Genomic DNA, 25083 nt, shown 5'->3' on the forward strand with positions numbered 1-25083 from the left:
TCCACTACAGACTGATACACTCTTGAAGTCATTCTGTTTCGCTCCATTCTCTCTACATGTCCGAACCACCTCAACAACCCTTCCTCAGCCCTCTGGACAACTTAGTTTAATTCTTTATTTTAAAATATTACAAATTATGAGGTAAGTTGGTATTATGGCTAAGTGACTAAATACTAGTTTGTGAGTTTAGCACTGTGAATGCTTTTGTTTTGGCACAGTACATAGTTTCAGTATTGGAGTATCATAGGATTCATTATTTTAAGATTGAGATTAATATTTCTGTTTATGGTCAAATGGGTGAGCGAGTGTAAGTGTGAACCACCAGGTGTTATTCGTGTAGTTAGTTGATGGGGTTTATCAGGGAGATAAGATGTTTTCTAATGGTAGTTTTGAAGGTGATGAATGTGTCTGCAGTTCTAGAGCTCTCAGGTAGGGTGTTCCAGATTTTAGGGCCTTTGACATACATTGAATTTTTGTAAAGGTTTAGTCAGACATGGGGAATGTCGTAGAGATGTTTGTGTCTGGTGTTATGCCTGTGGGTTCTGTCACAACTATCAAGAAAGCATTTTAGGTCAAGGTTGATATTGGAGTTTAAGGTCCTGTAGATGTAGATTGCACAGTAGTAAGTGTGGATGTACTGAACAGGGAGTAAGTTTAGATCTATGAAGAGTGGGGGGGGTGTGTTGCCAGGGATGGGATTTAGTGATTATTCTTACTGCAGCTTTTTGTTGGGTTATTATTGGCTTTAGGTGTGTTGCTGCAGTTGATCCCCAAGCACAAATAGCATAGGTGAGGTATGGATAAATAAGTGAGTGGTATAGTGTGAGAAGGGCATTTTGCGGCACGTAGTATCGTATCTTGGAGAGGATCACAACTGTTTTGGATACTTTTTTGGTTATGTGTTGGATATGGGTGCTGAAATTCAGGTTGTTGTCAAGGTATAGGCCTAGGAATTTGCCCTCATTATGTCTGGTAATTATAGTGTTGTCGATCTTAATGTTAATTTGTGCATCTCCTGCTCTGCTACCAAACATAATATAGTAGGTTTTGTCAGTGTTAAGTGTAAGTTTATTGGCTGTCATCCAAGTCGATATTTTGATCAGCTCCTCGTTAACAATGGTGTTGAGGGTGGCAAGATTAGGGTGAGAGATGACATAAGTCGTGTCATCAGCAAAGAGAATGGGTTTCAGGTGTTGGGATATGTTTGGAAGATCATTGATGTATATGAGGAAGAGCAGGGGACCAAGGACACTTCCCTGCAGAACTCCAGTATCAAGTGGCCGTGTTGTTGATGCTGTGTCTTTAATGGTAACATACTGATACCTATTAGTAAGGTAAGATTTGAAATAAGCAAGCGCATGGCCTCTTATACCGTAATGGTCAAGTTTGTGGAGTAGGATGTCGTGGTCTACTGTGTCAAAAGCTTTTCTTAGGTCAATAAAAATTCCTATTGGATATTCCTTATTTTCCAATGCTGTGTAAAGCAGATCTAGCATTTTTATGATTGCATCATTAGTGCTTTTATTTTTCCTAAATCCAAATTGGCAGGGGTTGAGTATGTTTTGTGCTGTTATAAATGAATATAGTCTCCTGTGCACGAGTTTCTCAAAGATTTTGGATAGCAATGGTAAGTTTGATATTGGCCTATAGTTGTTTAAGTCTGTAGGGTCACCACCTTTATGTATTGGTGTAACCCTTGCCATCTTGAATAGTTTCGGGAAGGTGCTAGTTTCTAGTGACTTGTTAAAAAGTAATGAAATAGCATGCGAAAGGATATGGGCCGCTCGCTTGTACAGTAATGGTGGGACATTAGACAGATTCCCTGAGTTGTTTTTAAGTGACTTTATAATCTCGGTGACTTTCGAGGGCTCAGTTGGAGCAAGATAGAAGGAATTTGGGAAATTCCCATCTAGGTAGTCCCCGGCATGGGCATTAGTATGTGGGATTTTATTGGCGAGATTAGATCCTATGGTTGAGAAGAAGTCGTTTATCTTGTTAGCTGTGTCAGTGGGATGTAGTGGTGTTTCATTAGGTTTAGTTAGGACAATATTCTTGGTTTTTTTCAGTTTGTGGGTCCCTAGAATCTGAGAGAGTGTTTTCCAGGTCTTTTTTTATATCTCCTCTAGTGTCTGTGAATCTACTGGAGTAGTATCGTTGTTTGGCTTTCTTTATTACTTTGGTGAGAACTGATGAATAGTGTTGAAGAATATCTTTGTGTATTAAGCCCTGTCTATATTGCTTTTCATATTGGTGTTTCTTGTCAATGGATTTCAGAATGGTGCTGGTTAGCCATGGGCAACCAAGCCGTTTGTTTGTGATCTGTTTCGTTTTTATAGGACAATGTTTGTTGTATAGTCTAAGTAATTTGTTAAGAAAAATGTCTGTCCAGTCATCAATACCATTGGCCTTGGAGAACTCTGTAGGCCAGTCAACAATCTCTAGGTCAGTTGTGAACTTCCTTATTGAGGCCTCGTCATGGAGTCTAAATGAGACTTTGTTGTATTCAAGTGGTGGTTTATTAATGTTTGTCAGTAGGAAGGTAGGGTAGTGGTCTGTAGTGCTATCTGTGATTATCCCTGATTTAAGGGGGGCTAGTATATTGGTCCATATGTGGTCTATTATGGTTGCACTTGTCTCAGTGAGCCTGGTTGGTTTAGTTATTGTTGGTATGAGAAGTGTGTTGTTCATATTGTTGATGAAATCAGTTACAGGCTGATCATCTAGTAAGCCAAGGTTGATGTTGAAGTCTCCAGCTAAGAGAAGGTGGTGCTTATTCATTTGTCTGTTTATTATTAGTGACTTTAATTTCTCACTGAAATTTGGGATGTTTGTGTGAGGTATCCGGTAAATGGCACCGATTGTTATAGGTGTCTTAAGGTTTTTTACAGTAAAATTAGCAAAAATGTATTCCCCATATTCATCACTAAAGCAAGTGGTGCTAATACAAGATAATTGGTTAGAGTAATAGATTGCAATGCCACCCCCAACTTGGTTTGGTCTGCAGTTGTGAATTGCTGTGTATCCTGGTAGAGGGTAGATATCTATTGTGTCCTGCTTAAGCCAGGTCTCAGTAAGAATAATGCAGGAGAAGGGTGTCTTTAGTGATTCAAGGAGTGCCAGGAGGTCATCATAGTGTTTGCTTAAGGACCTGATGTTGTAGTTAAGTACTGATAGGCTTTTAGCATTGTTTAGGATAGTGCTGGCTTGTGATGCTGTGTAATAAAGGCAGTTACTTTCCAATAGGTTTTGATTGGGTGTCAGATTATGGAGGTTTAGATCAGGGTCAACATGATCAATCATCTTCTAGGTTTAAATTATGGTTATTTATATCCTGAGTTATGTGTTGAGTTCTAGTACTGATATCTGTAGTGGTGGGAAGCTTGGATAAGTATATAGCTAGAGTATTTTGGTCATATAGAGTATAGTCACTACTACACATAATGAAGTTGATGTTGTCTGTGTGTTGTGCTGGAATGAACAAAAGTACAACTAGGTATAAATTAGTAATATAAAAATACAAATTTAAAATAGAACAAGACTCTCACTTGTTATTGCACTAAGGTCTAATATAATGACTTTTGTGGAGTCTATGTTTTGAGCTAGAATGAGCTATAGTACAACTAGATTTAATCTAATAATATAAAAATACAAATTAAAAATAGCACCAGTCTCTCACTAGTAATTGCAATATGGTCAAATATAATGAATTTGGTATTGACTATAGTACAACTGAGTTTAATCTAATAATATAAAAAAGACACAAGACTCTCAATTGTAATTGCACTAAGGTGTTATATTAGTTGTTTACAAGAATTAGAGTATAACTAGATTTAAATTGACAAGATAAAATATACAAGTTAAGGTAGCAAAAGAATAAAAAAGTAGAAAAAAAAAAAAGATATATGAGGTAGTTGGTACTAGTTAGCAAAAGATAGTTAAGGGCCTTGAACAATAATATAATTGAAATATACACTAATTGCACACACAATATAGTCACTAAGATATGAAAACAATCTTAGAGTAGGAATTATAATATAAACTTATAATATAAAAATACAAATTGAAATGGTACTTGCAATATTGGACAATGACATCATTTGTTTACTCTTGAGCTACTTTGAGCTCAATTTTGAAGTACTTTACATCATGAAACCAATCAGAATCATATCTGTTTCTGTAATATTTCTTCAATTCTACGAAATGAGACCAAAAAAACGAGAATACAACCGTAAAATCCGTACAAAGATACACCACAAAGTTGCTGTTTTACACCAAAACCACGATCGCAGTTTTTTTCTCATTATGCACTGCGTGCTGCAGGATTTTTTTTTATATAGTGCATACTTAACACACACACCCATTCTCTCATATGTAGGCCCAGATTTACAGGTCACAGCTTATGAGTGAACTGAGCTTATGGCGACCAAAAGTGGCTTAAAAAAACCTTATCTTTTATGGACAATGTACAGCGTGTGTGCTTTACACAACGAGAAGCATTTCTTTTATTCACTGGAATCATGGCTGGGGCTAAAAGTGAGCAAGTTATAACAATAAATGGAGAAAAAGAAATTGGAATGACTTGTGCAGCAAGTAGCGCCACCAAACAGTAGCAGCAGGTTGGTGTGGCAACCCTGGAAATTTGAAATTATGCTAGCTGAAATTTGTACCGGATTACTGATGGAACCAGATTACTGATTGGCGGATTAGTGATGGCCAACCTGTAATAGTTCAGCAGGCTTTCTGATCCATACTTAGCAGGTTCATTGATTTTGTCTACCCTGTTATATTTATTTATTCTTTTTCTCCATGTACAGTAGTTAAATTTTCTTAAACAAGGACAGGTAAATATTAACACCTTCAGTACTGTCATACTCTTCATATTCTTGGGTGTATGCAAGATAATATTCAGAAGATTTTATACACAGTATGCCTAGTTGGTGCAGTGGTAAGCATGTGCGATTGAGGCTCCATTTCCAGTGCATTAATCCTTGTTACTTTTATGTCTTTGTGAAATTTTCATTTCAAGCTCTTCATTGCATGTTATGTTATCTTTAACCCTTCATCTAACAGAAAATAATCTTGAAATTAAAGCTTTCCATTCTCTTTTTGCCTCCCCCCCTTCCTCTATTCTAAGTTATGTTAATGCAGTGGCTATGTTTGACCTGTATACCTAGGGTTATGGGCCTTTTCTCTAAGAGGGGTGTGCCACTGCCGACTGAGTGTTTGTCTGATTAAGAACCCATCATCTCTTTAGGTATGAGTGGTGGAGATGTTTCCCCTTACTTCTAAATTTGCTAACACATATGTTAAATGACACATTAAATTATGGATAAGGACTGGAATGTGAATATTGACTTACAGTAGTTTTACTTAATGATTGTGATGGTGAATTTGTCACGACAATAGCAGTAAGTAGAACAGAATTCTTCCTCTGTAAGCTGTGCATGTTGTAAGAGAAGACTAAAATGCCAGGAGCAAAGGGCTAGTAACCCCTTCTGTATATATTACAAAATTTAGAAAGAGAAACTTTCATTTTTCTTTTTGGGTCACCCTGCCTTGGTGGGATATGACGGGTTTATTAAAAAAAAAAAAAGCAGATTGATAATGATAAGGCAAATTTGATCATTAATAATAGTGTGTGTTTAAGGCACTGAATAACCAAATGATCACAATGCTTTGTAAATAAAACAGAAACAATTCTCTATTTGGTATTTCCTCATGAAATCTCTTTGAGCTAAATAACTGTCTCTTGAGTGTATAGTATTTCTTTAACTGTTATGATTTCAGTCATGTTATTTCTGTACGTATGTGATAGTCATTGTTCTTTTATTCCTAGTTTTCCTGTAACTCAAATGAAGGGAAATACTTGTTCAGATTGTAGTCCAAGTCATGTACTGAGTGATACAAATGATCATCCCAATTTTCAATACTTTTCATAAAAAACTAACAATTCTATAGAGAAAATTAAACTGTGTAAGCAATGAAGGAGAGAGAAGGTACCTAAGACTTGGCAAAGAGCCTATGTATTTCATTTATATAATGTAAGTAGCCTCCAGCTTCTGCATTTCCACCAGTTCATGATTCACTTTTTTGTTACTTATTTCCATCTTTCACTCTAAATCTCACCAGCTTTCATGCCAGTGTGATATTTTTATCAGTTCATTTTCAATTTTTTTTTAACACATTGGCCATTTCCACCAAGGCAGGGTGACCTAAAATGAAAGAAAAACCCCAAAAAAGAAAAAAATACTTTCATCATCATTCAACACTTTCACGACTCGACTCGACTTTCACCATCACTCATACATAATCACTGTCTTTGTAGAAGCGCTCCAGTATGACAGTTTAGAAGTCTCTCCAGACTGCCAATATCATTTTCAGTTGTTGAATTATAAAAATAATTTTTTCCCAGTTTATTTATTACAAAATGCATTTATAATGTATGGGTGGGGTACTGAAGCATCTGTGGAGACAAACAACATTATCCAAAGATTCAAAAAGGGAAATGTATGACAGTATAGTGGTACCAACACTTATGTAGGTGTAAAGGATGGGTTGCGAATGTTGCAGCGAGGAGGAGGCTGGAGGCAGTGGAGATGTTATGTCTGAGAGCAATGTGTGGTGTAAATATTAAGCAGAGAATTTATAGCTTGGAGATTAGGAGGAGGTACAGTGTTACTAAAAGTATTATCCAGAGGGCTGAAGAGGGGTTGAGATGGTTTGGACATTTATAAAGGATGGAACAAAATAGGATGATTTGGAGGATGTATTAATTTGTAGTGGAGGGAAGGCGGGGTAGGGGTCGACCAAGGAAGGGTTGGAGGGAGGGGGTGAAGGAGGTTTTGTGTGTAAAGGGTTGAGCATCTAACAGGCATGTGTGAGTGTGTTAGGAAAGGATTCAAGGAAACCAGTTAGCTGGACTTGAGTCCTAATGGTGAGAAGTACAGTGCCTGCACTCTGAAGGAGTGAATAATGGTGAAAGTGTTTCTTCTTTTTTGGGTCACCTTATTTCAGTCTGCCAGCATGTTAAAAAAAAAAAAAAACTCACATTTGTTTGGTATAGATTTAATAGTCAAAAGCCATAAGTGAAAAAATATGTCCTTGAAACACAGCATCTTGGCACATGCTGAGCTGTGGTGGGATGAGTTGACCAGACACACTCTGCTCACCCTTCTCACACTCACTTCATCACTACATTTTAGACCTTTTCATCATGCTGTCTTGTCTCTGGATTTTAACCATGGACAAAAAAAAAATGAATGCTAATAATGATGAAGATGTTAGAAAAGGTATAAGTGAAAAAGTCTGGGTGTTTTTAAAATAAAAATGAGAAATCATGTGGTTAAGCTATAATAGTCAAAGATGTTGTATTAGCTATGCCCACTCTGGAAGGAAACCTGTCCAATTTATATAAAGGAATAAATAGTAACTGCATCAAGCACGCTTCCTTCAAGCGTTACTTATGCAATTATATTAATAGGTATGCTAATTTATTTGTTTTGGGTATGTATAACCCAGTTTGTTTTTTCCAATGGTCTTGATGGCACACAGATGCTGTGGGCACAAGAAAGTACATTATATAAAATTAGCCTTGGATAACCCATTTAAAGTCAAACATTGTACATATGTTTGGGTGTCTAAACCTCAGGAAATCCAACTGTACCTAGTGAAGTAACATGAGCTCTCTCCAGAGATTTCTAAATGGACAAGAAACAACATTTACAATGTAAAGTATTAAAACTTTATTAATGCTAAAAAATAATGAATTTAACCCTTAACTCTTTCACTGTCTCTCTAGTAGATACACGTTATAGGTGCCAGCATCACGTGTAGATCTACATTTTAAACCTTTCAGTGGGTGTCATGTAGAATTACACCATTGAGGACAAGTTCCCTCACATAGTTATGTTTCATAAGCTCATTTCACTCAGATTAGCTGTGAGCGGTAAATTTTGGCCCATATGTTAGAGTATGGGTCTGTGCTGTGTGCGTGCACAGTATAAAAAAAAAATCCAGCCCACATGGTGTTTGATGGGAAATGCAAAACTCTGACCACATGTTTGGTTTAAAATAGTAACTTTGAGGTGTTTCCTAGGATGGGTTTTTTTTATTGTTTTATTGGCAGTTTCTTGGTATCACTTGATAGAATGGAAGACATGCTAGTGAAGTAGAGGTGATTCGTTGGTTAAAGGAACAGAAGTAACTTGAAACAGGGCTCAAATTTCAGAAATATTTGATTTTTGATGATTTTCCAGAGGAAGTGTAAAGGCTTCCCATACACCCCTGGGTTTGTTTTATAGGTTTTTACTACTCTGTTTCAGTTATTGGGGTGGTCTAAACAATGACCAATCTTTCTTGGTTATATTTTATTAATCCAAGAAATAGGGTAATTTTTTTTTTTATAATGGATTCAAAATAGAGGACAAATGTTATATAGGAGAGGCCTGGGGTCATCATTAATGAAAAGAAGAAAGGTTGTTCTAGTGGCTGGAATGCCTACTGTGTTTATTTTTTACTCTGATTAAATTAAGCAATTGAATTGGATTAAAATAGTGAAATTGCCAGTCTGTAAATTGTTCCCTGACCACTAACTTGGTGCCTGCATTTTTTCATCAGTTTTCCATTAAATTTTGCATTTTGGGTGTAATTACCTCCAAGAAAAGATCTCTACCATTTCAAAAGAAAAAACTTTTGAAAAATTGTCAGTCAGCACTTTTAACCCTTTGAGTGTCCAGACCTCCAAATCAGAAAATTCCTCAGGGTCCAAGAATTTAAAAAAAAAAAAATTTCCTTTGAAATGGTAGAGAATCTTTTTCTGAAGGTAATAAAACAAAAAGTACGAAATTTTGATAAAAAATTGATGAAGTTACACTCGTAAATTTTGCTTTGTCAGCGATACTTACGCACTGGCAATTTTGCCCACTTTGAGTCCTATTTTTGGCCATTTACATTCTGCCATTAGACCACATTCTTAGCTATTTTACTAGTATGTTTCATTTTATCTGTTGAATGCAAAAAATCACCCAGTCAACTATTTCAGCTACCCAATAAAGTAATCAGAAATTGGTAATTTGGCCAGTTTCACACAAAGTTCAAAAAATTCCAGTTTCAAAATAGGGCCCAGAATAAATAATGCAGGCATTTCTGGCACTAAAATAACATTTCCTTTGTTTATTAGTTATGTTTCCAGGCTTTACAGATGAATTCCAGTTTGATTTTTTGTTCACATAAAGAATTTTTATTCACTCCCAAAAATAGAAGATTTACTGTTTTACTCCTCTATATCTACTGATCACAATTTTTTTTTTTGTGGTGGGGGGGGGCCTTAAAACAATCAGAAAATTAATCTTAACATTTTATAGGTAGTAGGTTGGTAGACAGCAACCACCCAGGGAGGTACTACCGTCCTGCCAAGTGAGCGTAAAACGAAAGCCTGTAATTCTTTTACATGATGGTAGGATTGCTGGTGTCTTTTGTCTGTCTCATAAATATGCAAGATTACAGGTATGTCTTGCTACTTCTACTTACACTTAGGTCACACTACACATACATGTACACATTTATTTATACACACTCACCTGAGTTTTCTTTGATTTTATCTTAATAGTTCTTGGTCTTATTACTTTTCCTTTTATATCCATGGGAAAGTGGAATAAGAATCTTTCCTCCATAAGCCATGCGTGTTGTAAAAGTCAACTAAAATGCCAGGAACAATGGGCTAGTAACCCCTTTTCCTGTAAAGATTACTAAAAAGAATAATAAGAAGAAAATTGTCAAAGTGGGAAGTCTGTATGTGCGTGGATGTTGTGCAAATGATAAGAAAGAGATTGTGGATATTATAAATGAGAAGAAGCTGGATGTCCTGGCTTTAAGTGAAACAGAGCTGAAGGGGGTGGGGGAGTTTCATTGGAGAGGAATAAATGGGATTAGGTCAGGGGTTTCAAATAGAGTTAGAGCTAAAGAAGGAGTAGCAATAATGTTGAAGGATAAGCTATGGCAGGAAAAGAGGGACTATAAATGTATTAATTCAAGGATTATGTGGAGTAAAATAAAGATTGGATGTGAAAAGTGGGTTATAGTAAGCGTGTATGCACCTGGGGAAGAGAGAAGTGTAGAGGAGAGAGAGAGATTTCGGGAAATGTTGAGTGAATGCGTGGGGAGTTTTGAATCAAGTGTAAGAGTAATGGTGGTTGGGGATTTCAATGCTAAAGTGGGTAAAAATGTTGTGGAGGGAGTAGTAGGTAAATTTGGGGTGCCAGGGGTAAATGTAAATGGGGAGCCTTTAATTGAGCTATGTGTTGAAAGAGATTTGGTAATAAGTAATACATATTTTATGAAAAAGAGGATAAATAAAAATACAAGGTATGATGTAGCATGTAATGAAAGTAGTTTGTTAGATTATGTATTTGTGGATAAAAGGTTGATGGGTAGGCTCTAGGATGTACATGTTTATAGAGGGGCAACTGATATATCGGATCATTATTTAGTTATAGCTACAGTTAGAGTAAGAGGTAGATGGGAAAAGAGGAAGGTGGCAACAACAAGTAAGAGGGAGGTGAAAGTGTATAAACTAAGGGAGGAGGAAGTTCGGGTGAGATATAAGCGACTATTGGCAGAATGGTGGGCTAGTGCAAAGATGAGTAGTGGGGTTGTTGAAGAGGGTTGGAATAGTTTTAAAAATGCAGTATTAGAATGTGGGGCAGAAGTTTGTGGTTATAGGAGGGTGGGGGCAGGAGGAAAGAGGAGTGATAGGTTGAATGATGAAGTAAAGGGTGTGATAAAAGAGAAAAAGGTAGCTTATGAGAGGTTTTTACAAAGCAGAAGTGTTGTAAGAAGAGCAGAGTATATGGAGAGTAAAAGAAAGGTGAAAAGAGTGGTGAGAGAGTGCAAAAGGAGAGCAGATGATAGAGTGGGAGAGGCACTGTCAAGAAATTTTAATGAAAATAAGAAAAAAATTTGGAGTGAGTTAAACAAATTAAGAAAGCCTAGGGAAAGTATGGATTTGTCAGTTAAAAACAGAGTAGGGGAGTTAGTAGATGGGGAGAGGGAGGTATTAGGTAGATGGCAAGAATATTTTGAGGAACTTTTAAATGTTGAGGAAGAAAGGGAGGCGGTAATTTCATGCACTGGCCAGGGGGGTATACCATCTTTTAGGAGTGAAGAAGAGCAGAATGTAAGTGTGGGGGAGGTACGTGAGGCATTACGTAGAATGAAAGGGGGTAAAGCAGCTGGAACTGATGGGATCATGACAGAAATGTTAAAAGCAGGGGGGGATATAGTGTTGGAGTGGTTGGTACTTTTGTTTAATAAATGTATGAAAGAGGGGAAGGTACCTAGGGATTGGCGGAGAGCATGTGTAGTCCCTTTATATAAAGGGAAAGGGGACAAAAGAGATTGTAAAAATTATAGAGGAATAAGTTTACTGAGTATACCAGGAAAAGTGTACGGTAGGGTTATAATTGAAAGAATTAGAGGTAAGACAGAATGTAGGATTGCGGATGAACAAGGAGGTTTCAGAGTGGGTAGGGGATGTGTAGATCAAGTGTTTACATTGAAGCATATATGTGAACAGTATTTAGATAAAGGTAGGGAGGTTTTTATTGCATTTATGGATTTAGAAAAGGCATATGATAGAGTGGATAGATGAGCAATGTGGCAGATGTTGCAAGTATATGGAATAGGTGGTAAGTTACTAAATGCTGTAAAGAGTTTTTATGAGGATAGTGAGGCTCAGGTTAGGGTGTGTACAAGAGAGGGAGACTACTTCCCAGTAAAAGTAGGTCTTAGACAGGGATGTGTAATGTCACTATGGTTGTTTAATATATTTATAGATGGGGTTGTAAAACGTAAATGCTAGGGTGTTCGGGAGAGGGGTGGGATTAAATTCTGTGGAATCAAATTCAAAATGGGAATTGACACAGTTACTTTTTGCTGATGATGCTGTGCTTATGGGAGATTCTAAAGAAAAATTGCGAAGGTTAGTGGATGAGTTTGGGAGTGTTTATAAAGGTAGAAAGTTGAAAGTGAACATAGAAAAGAGTAAGGTGATGAGGGTATCAAATGATTTAGATAAAGAAAAATTGGGTATCAGATTGGGGAGGAGGAGCATGGAAGAAGTGAATGTTTTCAGATACTTGGGAGTTGACGTGTCAGTGGATAGATTTATGAAGGATGAGGTTAATCATAGAATTGATGAGAGAAAAAAGGTGAGTGGTGCAATGAGGTATATGTGGAGTCAAAAAACGTTATCTATGGAGGCAAAGAAGGGAATGTATGAAAGTATAGTAGTACCAACACACTTATATGGATGTGAAGCTTGGGTGGTAAATGCAGCAGCGAGGAGACGGTTGGAGGCAGTGGAGATGTCCTGTCTAAGGGCAATGTGTGGTGTAAATATTATGCAGAAAATTCAGAGTGTGGAAATTAGGAAAAGGTGTGGAGATAATAAAAGTATTAGTCAGAGGGCAAAAGAGGGGTTGTTGAGGTGGTTTGGTCATTTAGAGAGAACGGATCAAAGTAGAATGACATGGAAAGCATATAAATCTATAGGGGAAGGAAGGCGGGGTAGTGGTCGTCCTCGAAAGGGTTGGAGAGAGGGGGTAAAGGAGGTTTTGTGGGCGAGGGGCTTGGACTTCCAGCAAGCGTGCGTGAGCATGTTAGATAGGATTGAATGGAGACGAATGGTATTTGGGACCTGACGATCTGTTGGAGTGTGAGCAGGGCAATTTTTAGTGAAGGGATTCAGGGAAACCAGTTATTTTCATATAGTCGGACTTGAGTCCTGGAAATGGGAAGTACAATGCCTGCACTTTAACCCTTTGACTGTTTTCGATGTATAAATACGTCTTATGAGCCAATATTTCTGACGTATATACAGTGGACCCCCGGTTAACGATATTTTTTCACTCCAGAAGTATGTTCAGGTGCCAGTACTGACCGAATTTGTTCCCATAAGGAATATTGTGAAGTAGATTAGTCCATTTCAGACCCCCAAACATACACGTACAAACGCACTTACATAATTACACTTACATAATTGGTCGCATTCGGAGGTAATCGTTATGCGGGGGTCCACTGTATACTCAATAATTCTAGCAGCTTCAAATCAAGCGGGAGAAAGCTGGTAGGCCCACATGTGAGAGAATGGGTCTGTGTGGTCAGTGTGCACCACATAAAAAAAATCCTTCAGCACACATTGCGTAATGAGAAAAAATAACTCTGATCGTTTTTTTGGAATAAAATGCCGACTTTGAGGTGTATTTTTGTATAGTATTTATCGTTGTATTCGCGTTTTCATGGTCTTAGGTGATAAAATGGAAAACATATTACAGAAATAGAGATGATTTTCATTACTTTGACGATGAAAACGACCTTGAAACTGAGCTCAAAGTAGCGGAAATGTTCGATTTTTACCAATGTTCAGGAGTAAATAAATCACACCACACGTCCAATACACGTCAACTGGGGAGTCTAATATTCTTTCACTAGTGCACTGATATTATTTATACCATTTTTACAATAATGCAGTAGTCTGCATAACAGTAAATTTTGTATATTTTTGTATGAATAAAAAATCAAAATAGAAAGCAATAATAATATAAGAGGGGCCTAGAGATGTGACTAATGAACAGAGCATATGTTATTTTAGTGCCACGAATGTCTACCTTGTTTATTCTGGACCCTATTTTGAAATTGGCATCTTTTTTAGTTTGCGTGAAATTGGCCAAATTGCCAATTTCTGACCACCATATTGGGTAGTCAAAATTAGTAAATGGGAGGTTTCTTGTACTCAGCTGATAGATAAAACGGAGTACTAAAGAAATAGCTATGAGTTTGGTCAACTGGAACAATGGAATTGGCTGAAAATAGGGCTCAAAGTCGGCGAAATCGCCGATACGCATGTCGCCGAGACCGCTAACTTCGCAGGAGCATAATTCCATGAGTTTTCGACCAAATTTCTAACTTTTGGTGTCATTACCATCGGGAAAAGATTCTCTATCATTTCATAAGTTTTTTTTTTTTTTTTTTTTTTTTTTTTTTTTTTTTTTTTTTTTTTTTTTTTTTTTTTTTTTTTTCAAAAATTGAGCGACATAGAATGACAGTTTCAGAGAGGGGCCTGAAACAGTCAAAGGGTTAAAGGAGGGGTTTGAGATATTGGCAGTTTGGAGGGATATGTTGTGTATCTTTATACGTATATGCTTCTAAACTGTTGTATTCTGAGCACCTCTGCAAAAACAGTGATAATGTGTGAGTTTGGTGAAAGTGTTGAATGATGATGAAAGTATTTTCTTTTTGGGGATTTTCTTTCTTTTTCGGGTCACCCTGCCTCGGTGGGAGATGGCTGACTTGTTGAAAAAAAAAAATTGATAAGAAATATATATATATATATATATATATATATATATATATATATATATATATATACAGTGGACCCCCGGTTAACGATTTTAATCCGTGCAAGAGGGCTCATCGTTATGCGAAATAATCGTTATGCGAATGAATTTTCCCCATAAGAAATAATGGAAATAAAATTAATCCGTGCAAGACGCCCAAAAGTATGAAAAAAAATTTTTTTTACCACATGAAATGTTAATTTTAATACACACAAACTGAAAAAGGCATGCACAATTAAATGACACTTACTTTTATTGAAGATCTGGTGATGATTGATGGGATGGGAGGAGGGGAGAGAGTGTGTTAGTGTTTAGAAGGGGAATCCCCTTCCATTAGGACTTGAGGTAGTAAGTCCTTTTCTGGGGTTACTTCCCTTCTTCTTTTAATGCCACTAGGGCCAGCTTCAGAGTCACTGGACTTCTTTCGCACAAGATATCTGTCCATAGTGGCCTGTACCTCTCGTTCCTTTATGACTTGCCTAAAGTGTTTCACAACATTGTCAGTGTAATAATCACCAGCACGGCTTGCAATAGCTGTGTGAGGGTGATTTTCATCCATGAAGGTTTGCACTTCAAGCCACTTTGCACAGATTTCCTTAATCTTTGAAGTAGGCAACTTCTTCAATTTCTCTCTCCCCTCCTCCGAAGCAATTTCCTCAGGTGTGGCCTCTTGCTGTTGAAGTTGATCTAGCAGCTCATCAGTGGTTAGTTCTTCATTGTCCTCCTCCACCAACTCTTCCACATCCTCCCCACTAACCTCCAACCCCAAGGACTTTCCCAATGCCACAATGGATTCCTCAACTGGCACAGGATTCTCAGGGTTAGCCTCAAACCCTTCAAAATCCCTTTTGTCTACACATTCTGGCCACAGTTTCTTCCAAGCAGAGTTCAAGGTCCTCTTTGTCACTTCCTCCCAAGCCTTACCTATAAGGTTTACACAATTGAGGATATTAAAGTGATCTCTCCAAAACTCTCTTAGAGTCAGTTGAGTTTCTGAGGTCATTACAAAGCACCTTTCAAACAGAGCTTTTGTGTACAGTTTCTTGAAGTTGGAAATAACCTGCTGGTCCATGGGCTGCAGGAGAGGAGTGGTATTAGGAGGCAAAAACTTCACCTTAATGAAGCTCATGTCCCCATAAAGTCGCTCTGCCACGTCTGTAGGATGACCAGGGGCATTGTCTAACACCAGGAGGCACTTAAGTTCTAATTTCTTTTCAGTTAGGTAATTTTTCACATTGGGGGCAAATGCATGGTGTAACCAGTTATAGAAAAATTCCCTAGTGACCCATGCCTTACTGTTTGCCCTCCACAGCACACACAAATTATCCTTGAGGACATTCTTTTGCCTGAACGCTCTGGGAGTTTCAGAGTGATACACTAATAAAGGCTTCACTTTGCAATCACCAGTAGCATTGGCACACATCAACAAAGTAAGCCTGTCTTTCATAGGCTTATGTCCTGGGAGTGCCTTTTCCTCCTGAGTAATGTAGGTCCTGCTTGGCATTTTCTTCCAGAACAGGCCTGTTTCATCACAATTAAACACTTGTTCAGGTTTCAGTCCTTCAGTTTCTATGTACTCCTTGAATTCCTGCACATATTTTTCAGCCGCTTTGTGGTCCGAACTGGCAGCCTCACCATGCCTTATCACACTATGGATGCCACTACGCTTCTTAAATCTCTCAAACCAACCTTTGCTGGCCTTAAATTCACTCACATCATCACTAGTTGCAGGCATTTTTTTAATTAAATCGTCATGCAACTTCCTAGCCTTTTCACATATGATCGCTTGAGAGACGCTATCTCCTGCTATCTGTTTTTCATTTATCCACACCAATAAGAGTCTCTCAACATCTTCCATCAATTGCGATCTTTGTTTCGAAAACACAGTTGAACCTTTGGCAAGAACAGCTTCCTTGATTGTCTTTCTGGTGCCCACAATAGTAGCGATGGTTGATTGGGGTTTCTTGTACAGCTTGACTAGGTCGGCTATACGCACTCCACTTTCATACTTATCAATTATCTCTTTCTTCATCTCTATAGTAATTCTTACCCTTTGAGGTGTAGGGTTGGCGCTAGAAGCTTTCTTGGGGCCCATGGTCACTTATTTTCCAGAAACAGCACCGAAAATACTGTAATAATACGAAATATTCCGAGTGTATGCTTGGATGTTACCGCGGAGGCTGGCTGGTAAACAATGGGACGGAGCGGCACATGTGAGGCTGGCTGAGGGCACATTGGACGCGTCTCGGACGAAAATCGGTATGCGGGTTTTTAATCGGTATGCGGGGCAAAAATTTTGCGATAAAAGTAATCGTTATGCGGAAAAATCGCTATGCGATGCCATCGTTATGCGGGGGTCCACTGTATATATATATATATATATATATATATATATATATATATATATATATATATATATATATATATATTATTAATATTTTTTGACACCAGGAGACACTTCAGGATTTGGGTTTGCAACAGTCAAAGGGTTAAAAACATAAATGTTTAACCTTTCAGGATCGGAATCCCTGATCTGGAACTTGTTCTCAGGGTTGGAGAATTTAAAAAAAAATATATATATATTTTTCTTATCAGATGATATTCATCTTCTGAAGTAATGAAACCAAAAGTATGAAATTTGATGGAAAACTTACAGAATTATGCTCTCACAAAGTTATTGTTCTCAGTGATATTTACGCATTGGCGATTTTGCCAGCTTTAATCCTTTTTGTTGACTAATTCCATTGTTCCAGTTGACCAAACTCAGCTGTTTCACTAATATTCCTTCTATCAATTGAGTACAAGAAACTGCCCATTCACCTTTTCCAACTGTCCAGTAATGTGATCAGAAATTGGTACATGATTTGGCTAATTTCCCACGGAAATCAGAAGTTGCCAATTTTAAAATAGGGTTCAGAATAAACAGTGTAGACATTCCTGGCACTAAAACAACAATCTCTCTGTTCATTAGTCACATCTCCAGGCCTCTCCTATATAACACTTGCTTTCCATTTCAAAGTTTTATTCATACAAAAAATAGAAGATTTACTGTTACGCAGACTACTGAATTATTGTGACACAGTGGACCCCCGACATATGATGGCATTGACATTCGATAAATCCGACATTCAGTGCATTTTAACGGAAAAATTTCGCCTCGGCATTCGATGGAAAACCCGACATTCAATACGATTCGTACGAGACGTGTCCACGTGTGGCCTCAACTGCCCAGTGTGTGCCAGTGTTTACAAACCAGCCAGTGTGCGTGCATCTAAGGATACATTCAGTACATTCCATATTATCCATATTATCACTGTTTTTGGTGCTTGTTTCTGCAAAATAAGTCACCATGGGCCCCAAGAAAGCTTCTAGTGCCAACCCTGTGAGAATTAATATGGAAATTAGGAAAGATTTTGAAGGGTTTGGGGCTAACCCTGAGAAGCCTATGCCAGCTGTGGACTCCATTGTGCCTACTTCAAAAATTAAGGAAATGTGTGCAAAGTGGGTTGAACTGCAAACCTTTATGCATGAAAATCACCCTAACACAGCTATTGCAAGTCGTGCTGGTGACTATTACAATGACAAATCTTAGACAAATCTTAAAGGAATGGTGACAGAGGTCCAGTGACTCTCAAGCTGGTCCTAGTGGCATTAAAAGAAGAAGGGAAGTAACCCCGGAAAAGGACTTACTACCTCAAGTCCTAATGGAAGGGGATTCCCCTTCTAAACAGTAACAATTTCGACTTTCTCCCCTCCTCCCATCCCATCAATCATCACCAGATCTTCATTAAAGGTAAGTGTCAATTATTCTATTGTTATTCTGTTGTTATTGTAATTATTCTATTGCATTAAACTTAATATTTCATGTGGTAAAATTTTTTTTTTTTCATACTTTTGGGTGTCTTGCACGGATTAATTTGATTTCCATTATTTCTTATGGGGAAAATTAATTCGACTTTCGATATTTTCGACATTCGATAGCTCTCAGGAATGGATTAGTATTGAATGTCGAGGGTCCACTGTAATTGTATAAATAATGTACGTGCATTCACGAGCAAAAATCAAGCATTTCTGCTACTTTGAGCTCAATTTCAAGTCACTTTCAGTCCTGAAACCAGTCAAAATTATCTCTCTTTCTATAACATATCTTCCATTCTATCAAATGAGGCCAGGAAACTGAGAATACAACCATGGAAACCATACAAAAAACTCTTCAAATTCACAGTTTTAACCCTTATACGGTCCAAACGTATATATACGTTTGAAAAAAAAAATCTTGGTTTTCATGATATGATAATTATGTTTTATTGCAAATCTTTTGATTTCAATGCCACTTGTTGTTTATACACCAACATTATATACGAAATTATTATCATATTGTCATAAACACACATGTACACACTGACAGGTGATTTTGCACACCTGGCTGAATCACATTCTATTATCTACAACTATATACAAGTATTTACATGTCCTACTTATGTTTCTAGAATCCACGACTGTATGATGCTCCACGAAGCATGGATTCATTGAGTGCCACTCCACACTGGTGAAAAATGAATCGTGTGTCCTTCCGCTGCTGGGGTCGTTTTTCAGTGGTAGCACACACAACACACTCTTTCTGGGCATTCTTCTTCTTTTGGGTAGGTGGTATGGGTACCAGATAGTGACAGGAGTGATTCGGTCTGGCACTTCTCCCTCTGGCTGTGGTTGGGGGACAGGTTGTAGTGTGACAGGTCGCTGTTGAGGTGCAGGTACAGGTGTGGTACCATACTTTCTTGCTATCTGTTTGACAACATTCAGAGAGAAATCTACGAAACATTGTCGTTTTGCAGTCTTTATTTCGTACATATTGAATGCATTGAGCACTGCAATGTCTACAAGGTGAAAAAAGTTTTATATACCACTTGCGACTCCTACACACACAGTCAACAAATCCTATCATCATATCACACTTGTCAACTAGTCGCATATTGTTTGTATAGTCCACGACAGCAGCTGGCTTTACAATAGGTTCTTTGTTGAACTTGCTCAGTCTGTCTGTGCCATCTCGTTCCTATGGATGGTTGACAGCAATGTCACATCCCGTTTGTCATGCCATGTCAGTGCCATGATGTCATTAGCATGAAACATTTGCACTGCACCTTCAACACTGCCTCCACTGAACCTTGGCATATGTTTTCTATTTCTTCTCACTGTTCCACATATATCAGTATTGTTCACATGTAGGAAATCAGCGAGCATAGGGCTTGTATACCAGTTGTCTGTGTACAGTGTATGGCCCTTGCCTAGGTATGGTTCCATCATCCTGCGAACAACATCACCAGAAATGCCCAACATCCATCTGTCATCGAGTGTGTTTCTCCCGGTGCATACAATAACATCCAACACAAGACCACTCTCACAGTCACACATAACAAAAAGTTTTATACCAAACCGATTACGTTTGCTTGGTATATATTGCTTGAATGACAACTGTCCCTTGAACAGAATCAAGGACTCATCAACAACAATGTTCTTGAAGGGATAAAAGTATGCACTGAATTTCTGCTTCAAATAAATAAACACTTCCCAGATTTTGTATAGAAGGTCATTTCTGTTTGGCGTATTTCTGTCTGAAAAGTGCAACATTCATAGCAACAGAGTGAATCTGTTGCAGGGAAGGAGGTCACGGAAAACTGGAGTACTGATGAAGTGGTCAGTGGACCAGTAATTACATATATTGTTCTTTTAGATATGTGGCATAAGCATGACAGTGGCAAAGAATAAATACATTTCAGCCACTGTTGTGTTCTTCCACCTGTGCAGCTGCGACAATTCTCCAACCTCTGTGATGTTGTCCATGACATATCGGTAAGGATTGTTTGTCTGGGTCACTATCAAGTTCATTATGGGCTCGTCAGAGTACAACTGGAAATAGTCTAACTCTCTAGACTCAATCGTTATAAGACATTCTTTTTGGATACCACTTCCACTCTCATCAAAATCACAAGGCTGTGGCAGGAATATACTTTGTGTCCAGTTCCACTCACGATCACATGGTGCAGGGTGAACCTGTGGCATGGGATGAGGGGGACCAGGAGGAGGGACAGGAGTGGAGGCAGCACATGGTTGAGGGGATGCTGGGCGGTCCTTTGTCTGTCCACCCACCATGCCATGTGGTCCAGGCACCGTGCCACCCACCACTACTTCCTCCATCCCCGCATACTCGCCTTCATGATCACTTTCACTATCAGTGGCCGGGGTTTTGGATTGTGACCTCCCACGACCCTTGGGGATTGCATGTGGCACACTGCCTGAATATAGATAATGACGCCTAAAAGTGTGCTTCACTGGTGAATAATGAACTTCACTATTGCTAGACGAATCCTCGATTGGCATAAAATCAATCTCATCATCACTTACATGACTTTCACTATCACTAAAACACTGGGAAAAAGATACTTTCCTCTTGCGAAGTTGCCTATGGGTAACACTCCAGGGTCTTGTGTGGCCACACTGGCCACCCCAGAAGTGCTTGGCCTAGGGGTTGCTATGGCCACACTGGCTACCCCAGAGGTGATTGACCCAGGGTCAGGTGTGGCTACCCCAGAGATGATGGGCTGAGGGTCATCTGGGTTATTGTCGACATTTTCACTAATTCCTTGAATATTACTGGCCCCATTGGTGCCAAATCCACTAAGCTCACAATCTATATCACTTTCCTCGAATAGTAGAGTGTTATTACGATGAGGTGTGAGTGAATCACAAGGATGTGCCATGATGTTAACCCAGGATGGAGCTGAATGTAACTGGTCATACCATGTGGCACCCAGGCGTCCCAGATTTTTTGTACACTGCGCACACTGAGTGCCCACACCCATTCTCTCATGTCTAGGCGACTCAGGCCTATCGCGCCAATTTTGAAGGAATGAAAAATAAAATGTATATACAGTGGTCCCTTAATAATCGTCCGGCCTGAAAGTTGTCCATTTCGGAAATAGTCCCGTTATTTCATCTAAACATTGACTCTCAAATGGTCTGTGAACTCGCTAATCGTCCTTCGTCCGGGATGCGTACTCACGCTCTAAACCGCCTGGGCCTGCCTTCCCAGCCAGTGTGCCATTGTTTACCATTGAGCGAAGGTCCCCTCACTTGCTCCTACGAAATATTTTATAATCCATTGATTTGAGTGCTTGCAAGTTCTGAATAAGCTACCATGGCTCCAAAGAAAGCTCATAGTGCCAAGCCTTTGGTAAAGAAGGTGAGAAATACGATTGAATTTAAGAAAAACATCATTGAACAATATGAAAGTGGCATACATGTGGGCGAACTGGCCAGGATGTATAACAAATCCCGTACAACCATATCTTCCATCATAGCCAAGAAAACGGAAATCAAGGACGCTGTTGTTGCAAAGGGGGTAAATATGCTGACAAAAATGAGATCACCAGTACTCGAAGATGTTGAGAAGTTATTATTAGTGTGGATAAATGAGAAACAATTAGCAGGAGATAGTCTTACGATGTCGCTTATTTGTGAAAAGGCTAGGCAGTTGCAAGACGATTTGGTAAAGAAATTGCCTGCAACTAGTGGTGATGTGAGTGAATTTAAGGCCAGCAAAGGCTGGTTTGAGAAATTTAAGAAGCGTACTGGCATACACAGTGTGATAAGGCATGGTGAGGCTGCCAGTTCTGACAACAAAGCGGATGGAAAATATGTGCAGGAATTCAAGGAGTACATAGAGGCTGAAGGACTGAAACCTGAACAAGTGTTCAATTGTCACGAAACAGGCCTCTTTTGGAAGAAAATGCCAAAAAGGACCTACATTACTCAGGAAGAAAAGGCACTGCCAGGACACAAGCCTATGAAAGACAGGCTGACGCTCATGTTCTGTGCCAATGCTAGTGGGGATTTCAAAGTGAAGCCGTTACTAATGTACCATTCTGAAAATCCCAGAGTGTTCAAGAAAAACAGTGTTATGAAGAGTAAATTGCATGTGTTTTGTAGATCTAATAATAAGGCATGGGTCACAAGGGACATTTTTGTCGAGTGGTTCAATGAAGTGTTTGGCCCTAGTGTGAAGAATTACCTCCTGGAAAAGAAATTGGATCTCAAGTGCCTCCTAGTAATGGACATTGCACCTGCTCATCCTCCAAACTTGGATGACCTAATTCTGAAGGAGTTTAGGTTCATCACAGTAAAGTTCTTGCCCCCGAATACCACTCCTCTCCTCCAGCCCATGGACCAGCAAGTCATTTCAAACTTGAAAAAAAACTACAGCAAAGCAATGTTTGAAACGTGTTTTAATGTGACCTCAGACACTCACTTGACCCTAAGATATTTTGGGAAAGAACACTTCAGTATTCTCCATTGCATAAGCCTTATAGGTAAGGCTTGGGAGGGAGTGACTGCCAGGACTTTGAACTCTGCTTGGAGAAAATTGTGGCCAGACTGTGTCCACAAGAGAGATTTTGAAGGGTTTGAGGCAGCCCCTGATGAGCCTATGTCAGTTGTGAACTCTATTGTGGCACTGGGGAGTTCCATGGGGTTGGATGTGAGTTTGGAGGATGTGGAAGAATTGGTGGAGGACCACAATGAAGAGCTCACCACTGAGGAGCTGCAAGAGCTTCAGCAGGAAGAGCAACAGATCACAGCTCAGAATCTTGCTGCAGAGGAGGGAGAGAGATGGAAGAAGATGCCTTCTTCAGAAATTAAGGAGATTTTTGAAATGTGGGGTAGGATGGAAAGATTTATGGAGAAACATCACCCTGAGAAGGATGTTGCAAGCCATATCGGCAACTTGTACAGTGACAGAGTCTTGGCCCATTTTAGGGAAGCTTTAAAGATACGCCAGAAACAGAGCTCTCTGGACAGTTTTTTTTGCGAGACAAGACTCCAGTGACTCTCAAGCTGGTCCCAGTGGCATTAAGAAACAGAGAAGAGAAATAACCCCAGAAAAGCACTTGGTACCTGAGGTGTTGATGGAAGGGGATTCCCCTTCCAAACAGTAAATAATCCAATCTCTCTCCTCCTCCAGTCTTCCATACACTAAGAAGAATCGCCAGTAAAGGCAAGTGTTATTCTGTTAATGTTTCATTCATCATGTGCCATTGTATTGTTTATGTACTACATCTATATTTCATGTAAAAAAATTTTTTGTTTTAATACTTCTGGGTGTTAGGCACAGATTAATTGTATTTACATTATTTCTTATGGGGAAAATTTATTAAAAAATCGTCTATTTCAGTAATAGTCCCACTTCCAGGAACGGATTATGGACGTTTATTGAGGGACCACTGTATACGTTTGGGGCGCTACACGAGAGAATGTATATCGCTTGGACCGTTTAAGGGTTAAATCAATAATATGGCTGCAGTTTTTTCCCATTATGCATTGTGTGCTGCCGGTTCTTTATATGGTGCACACTTAACACACAGATCCATTCTCTCATATCCAGGCCCAGATTTACAGCTCACAGCTTACCTGAGTGAACTGAGCTCATGGCATAGTACAACAGGACCCACCCTGAAAGGGTTAATGACAAAAAATCATAACATAATTGCAAACAAATCACAGAATGGGTGGGGCTTGAACCCATGGCAGGTGAGCCTTAAAACTATGTCTAGTGTGCTAGTGCACTGGTCTGAGGGTTTTAGGACCCCCCTGCCATGAGTTCAACCCCCATACATTCTGTGATAAATGTTAAGTCAGTGGCTCTTCACTAACCTCTACTTAATAGTGAGCTCTCAGTACATGCATAATATAAGCCTAAACACAGTTGGAATGTATTTGGTAAAAAACTAACAGATAAAATCTTTTCATGATTCATCTATTGAAACTGAATCGACAGAAATGAAAAAAATGGTAGTCACTGCAGTAGATGATGAACCTTCAGAGCAAAAGATGGAAGTACATGTAGATACAAAAAATGAATTGTGAAAAGGTGTCAACATAGGTGGAGGCATGAAAGGTGGTGGCCTACTGTAACATATTACAGTATTGTATCAATAAGGTAGTAAATTCATTAATAAAATAATTAATCTTATCTCTTGAATTTGAATGGGGGTTTCAAGTTCTGTTACATATTTTTTTGTTTCAGACAAAATTTATTAAAACTTGCATTGTTAACAGACTGGCGGGCTTGGGAGCTACAGCAGCAACAGTCCAAGTGACTCTCGCAGTGCCCCACCATCTCCTAGTGCCCCACAGGCGTCTCCAGCATCCTCCCCAGGAATCTCCATATCTAAACCATTCAACTATGAGTATCAAACACATGCACAAACTAATCAGCTCAATCAGCAATTTGAGCAATGTAATATGGTAAGTATCAACTTTTTTAGTAGCTCTTACTTTGTTAATGTGTTCTTATGGAGGGCGTTCACCACTTTAGCTTGCCTATGAATTTTCATAAAATTCTTGGTGTATTAGTGCTATTCTGTTACGTATATTAAGTATAAAATTTTGTTTTAAAGTGATTTTTTTTTTTTCCAAAATTTTAGAAAATAGTGTATCATCATGATTCATGTACATTTCAACATGAAACTATAACACACCTCTGACAAGGAAAGTATAATAATAAAAATAATAATAGTAATGATAAAGAATAAAAATTCCTCTGTAGGTACGTATACTTTTACTGTCGGTAATTTATTATTCAAGGTTATTGTAAATGGACAAAATGTTTGAAAACCATTATGACAGGAAGAAA

General features: G+C 38.6%; 1 protein-coding gene across 5 annotated transcripts in view; it reads left to right on the forward strand.

Annotated features, from left to right (window-relative positions):
• The window catches only part of LOC128695665 (CREB-regulated transcription coactivator 1), a 276224-nt gene extending 251422 nt beyond the window's left edge, over positions 1 to 24802 (forward strand). For 2 of the 5 annotated variants that reach the window (XM_070093389.1, XM_070093387.1), the window contains exon 10: positions 24507 to 24802. In XM_070093389.1, the coding sequence (XP_069949490.1) occupies positions 24507 to 24776 (270 nt within the window). In that variant the 3' untranslated portion in view covers positions 24777 to 24802. The remainder of the gene's footprint in view (positions 1 to 24506) is intronic. The other 3 variants (XM_070093386.1, XM_070093390.1, XM_070093388.1) reach the window with 3 other exon arrangements.
• The last annotated feature ends 281 nt before the right edge of the window (positions 24803 to 25083 follow it).

The sequence above is a fragment of the Cherax quadricarinatus genome, chromosome 42 (assembly GCF_038502225.1).
Source record: "Cherax quadricarinatus isolate ZL_2023a chromosome 42, ASM3850222v1, whole genome shotgun sequence".
Taxonomy (NCBI): domain Eukaryota; kingdom Metazoa; phylum Arthropoda; class Malacostraca; order Decapoda; family Parastacidae; genus Cherax; species Cherax quadricarinatus.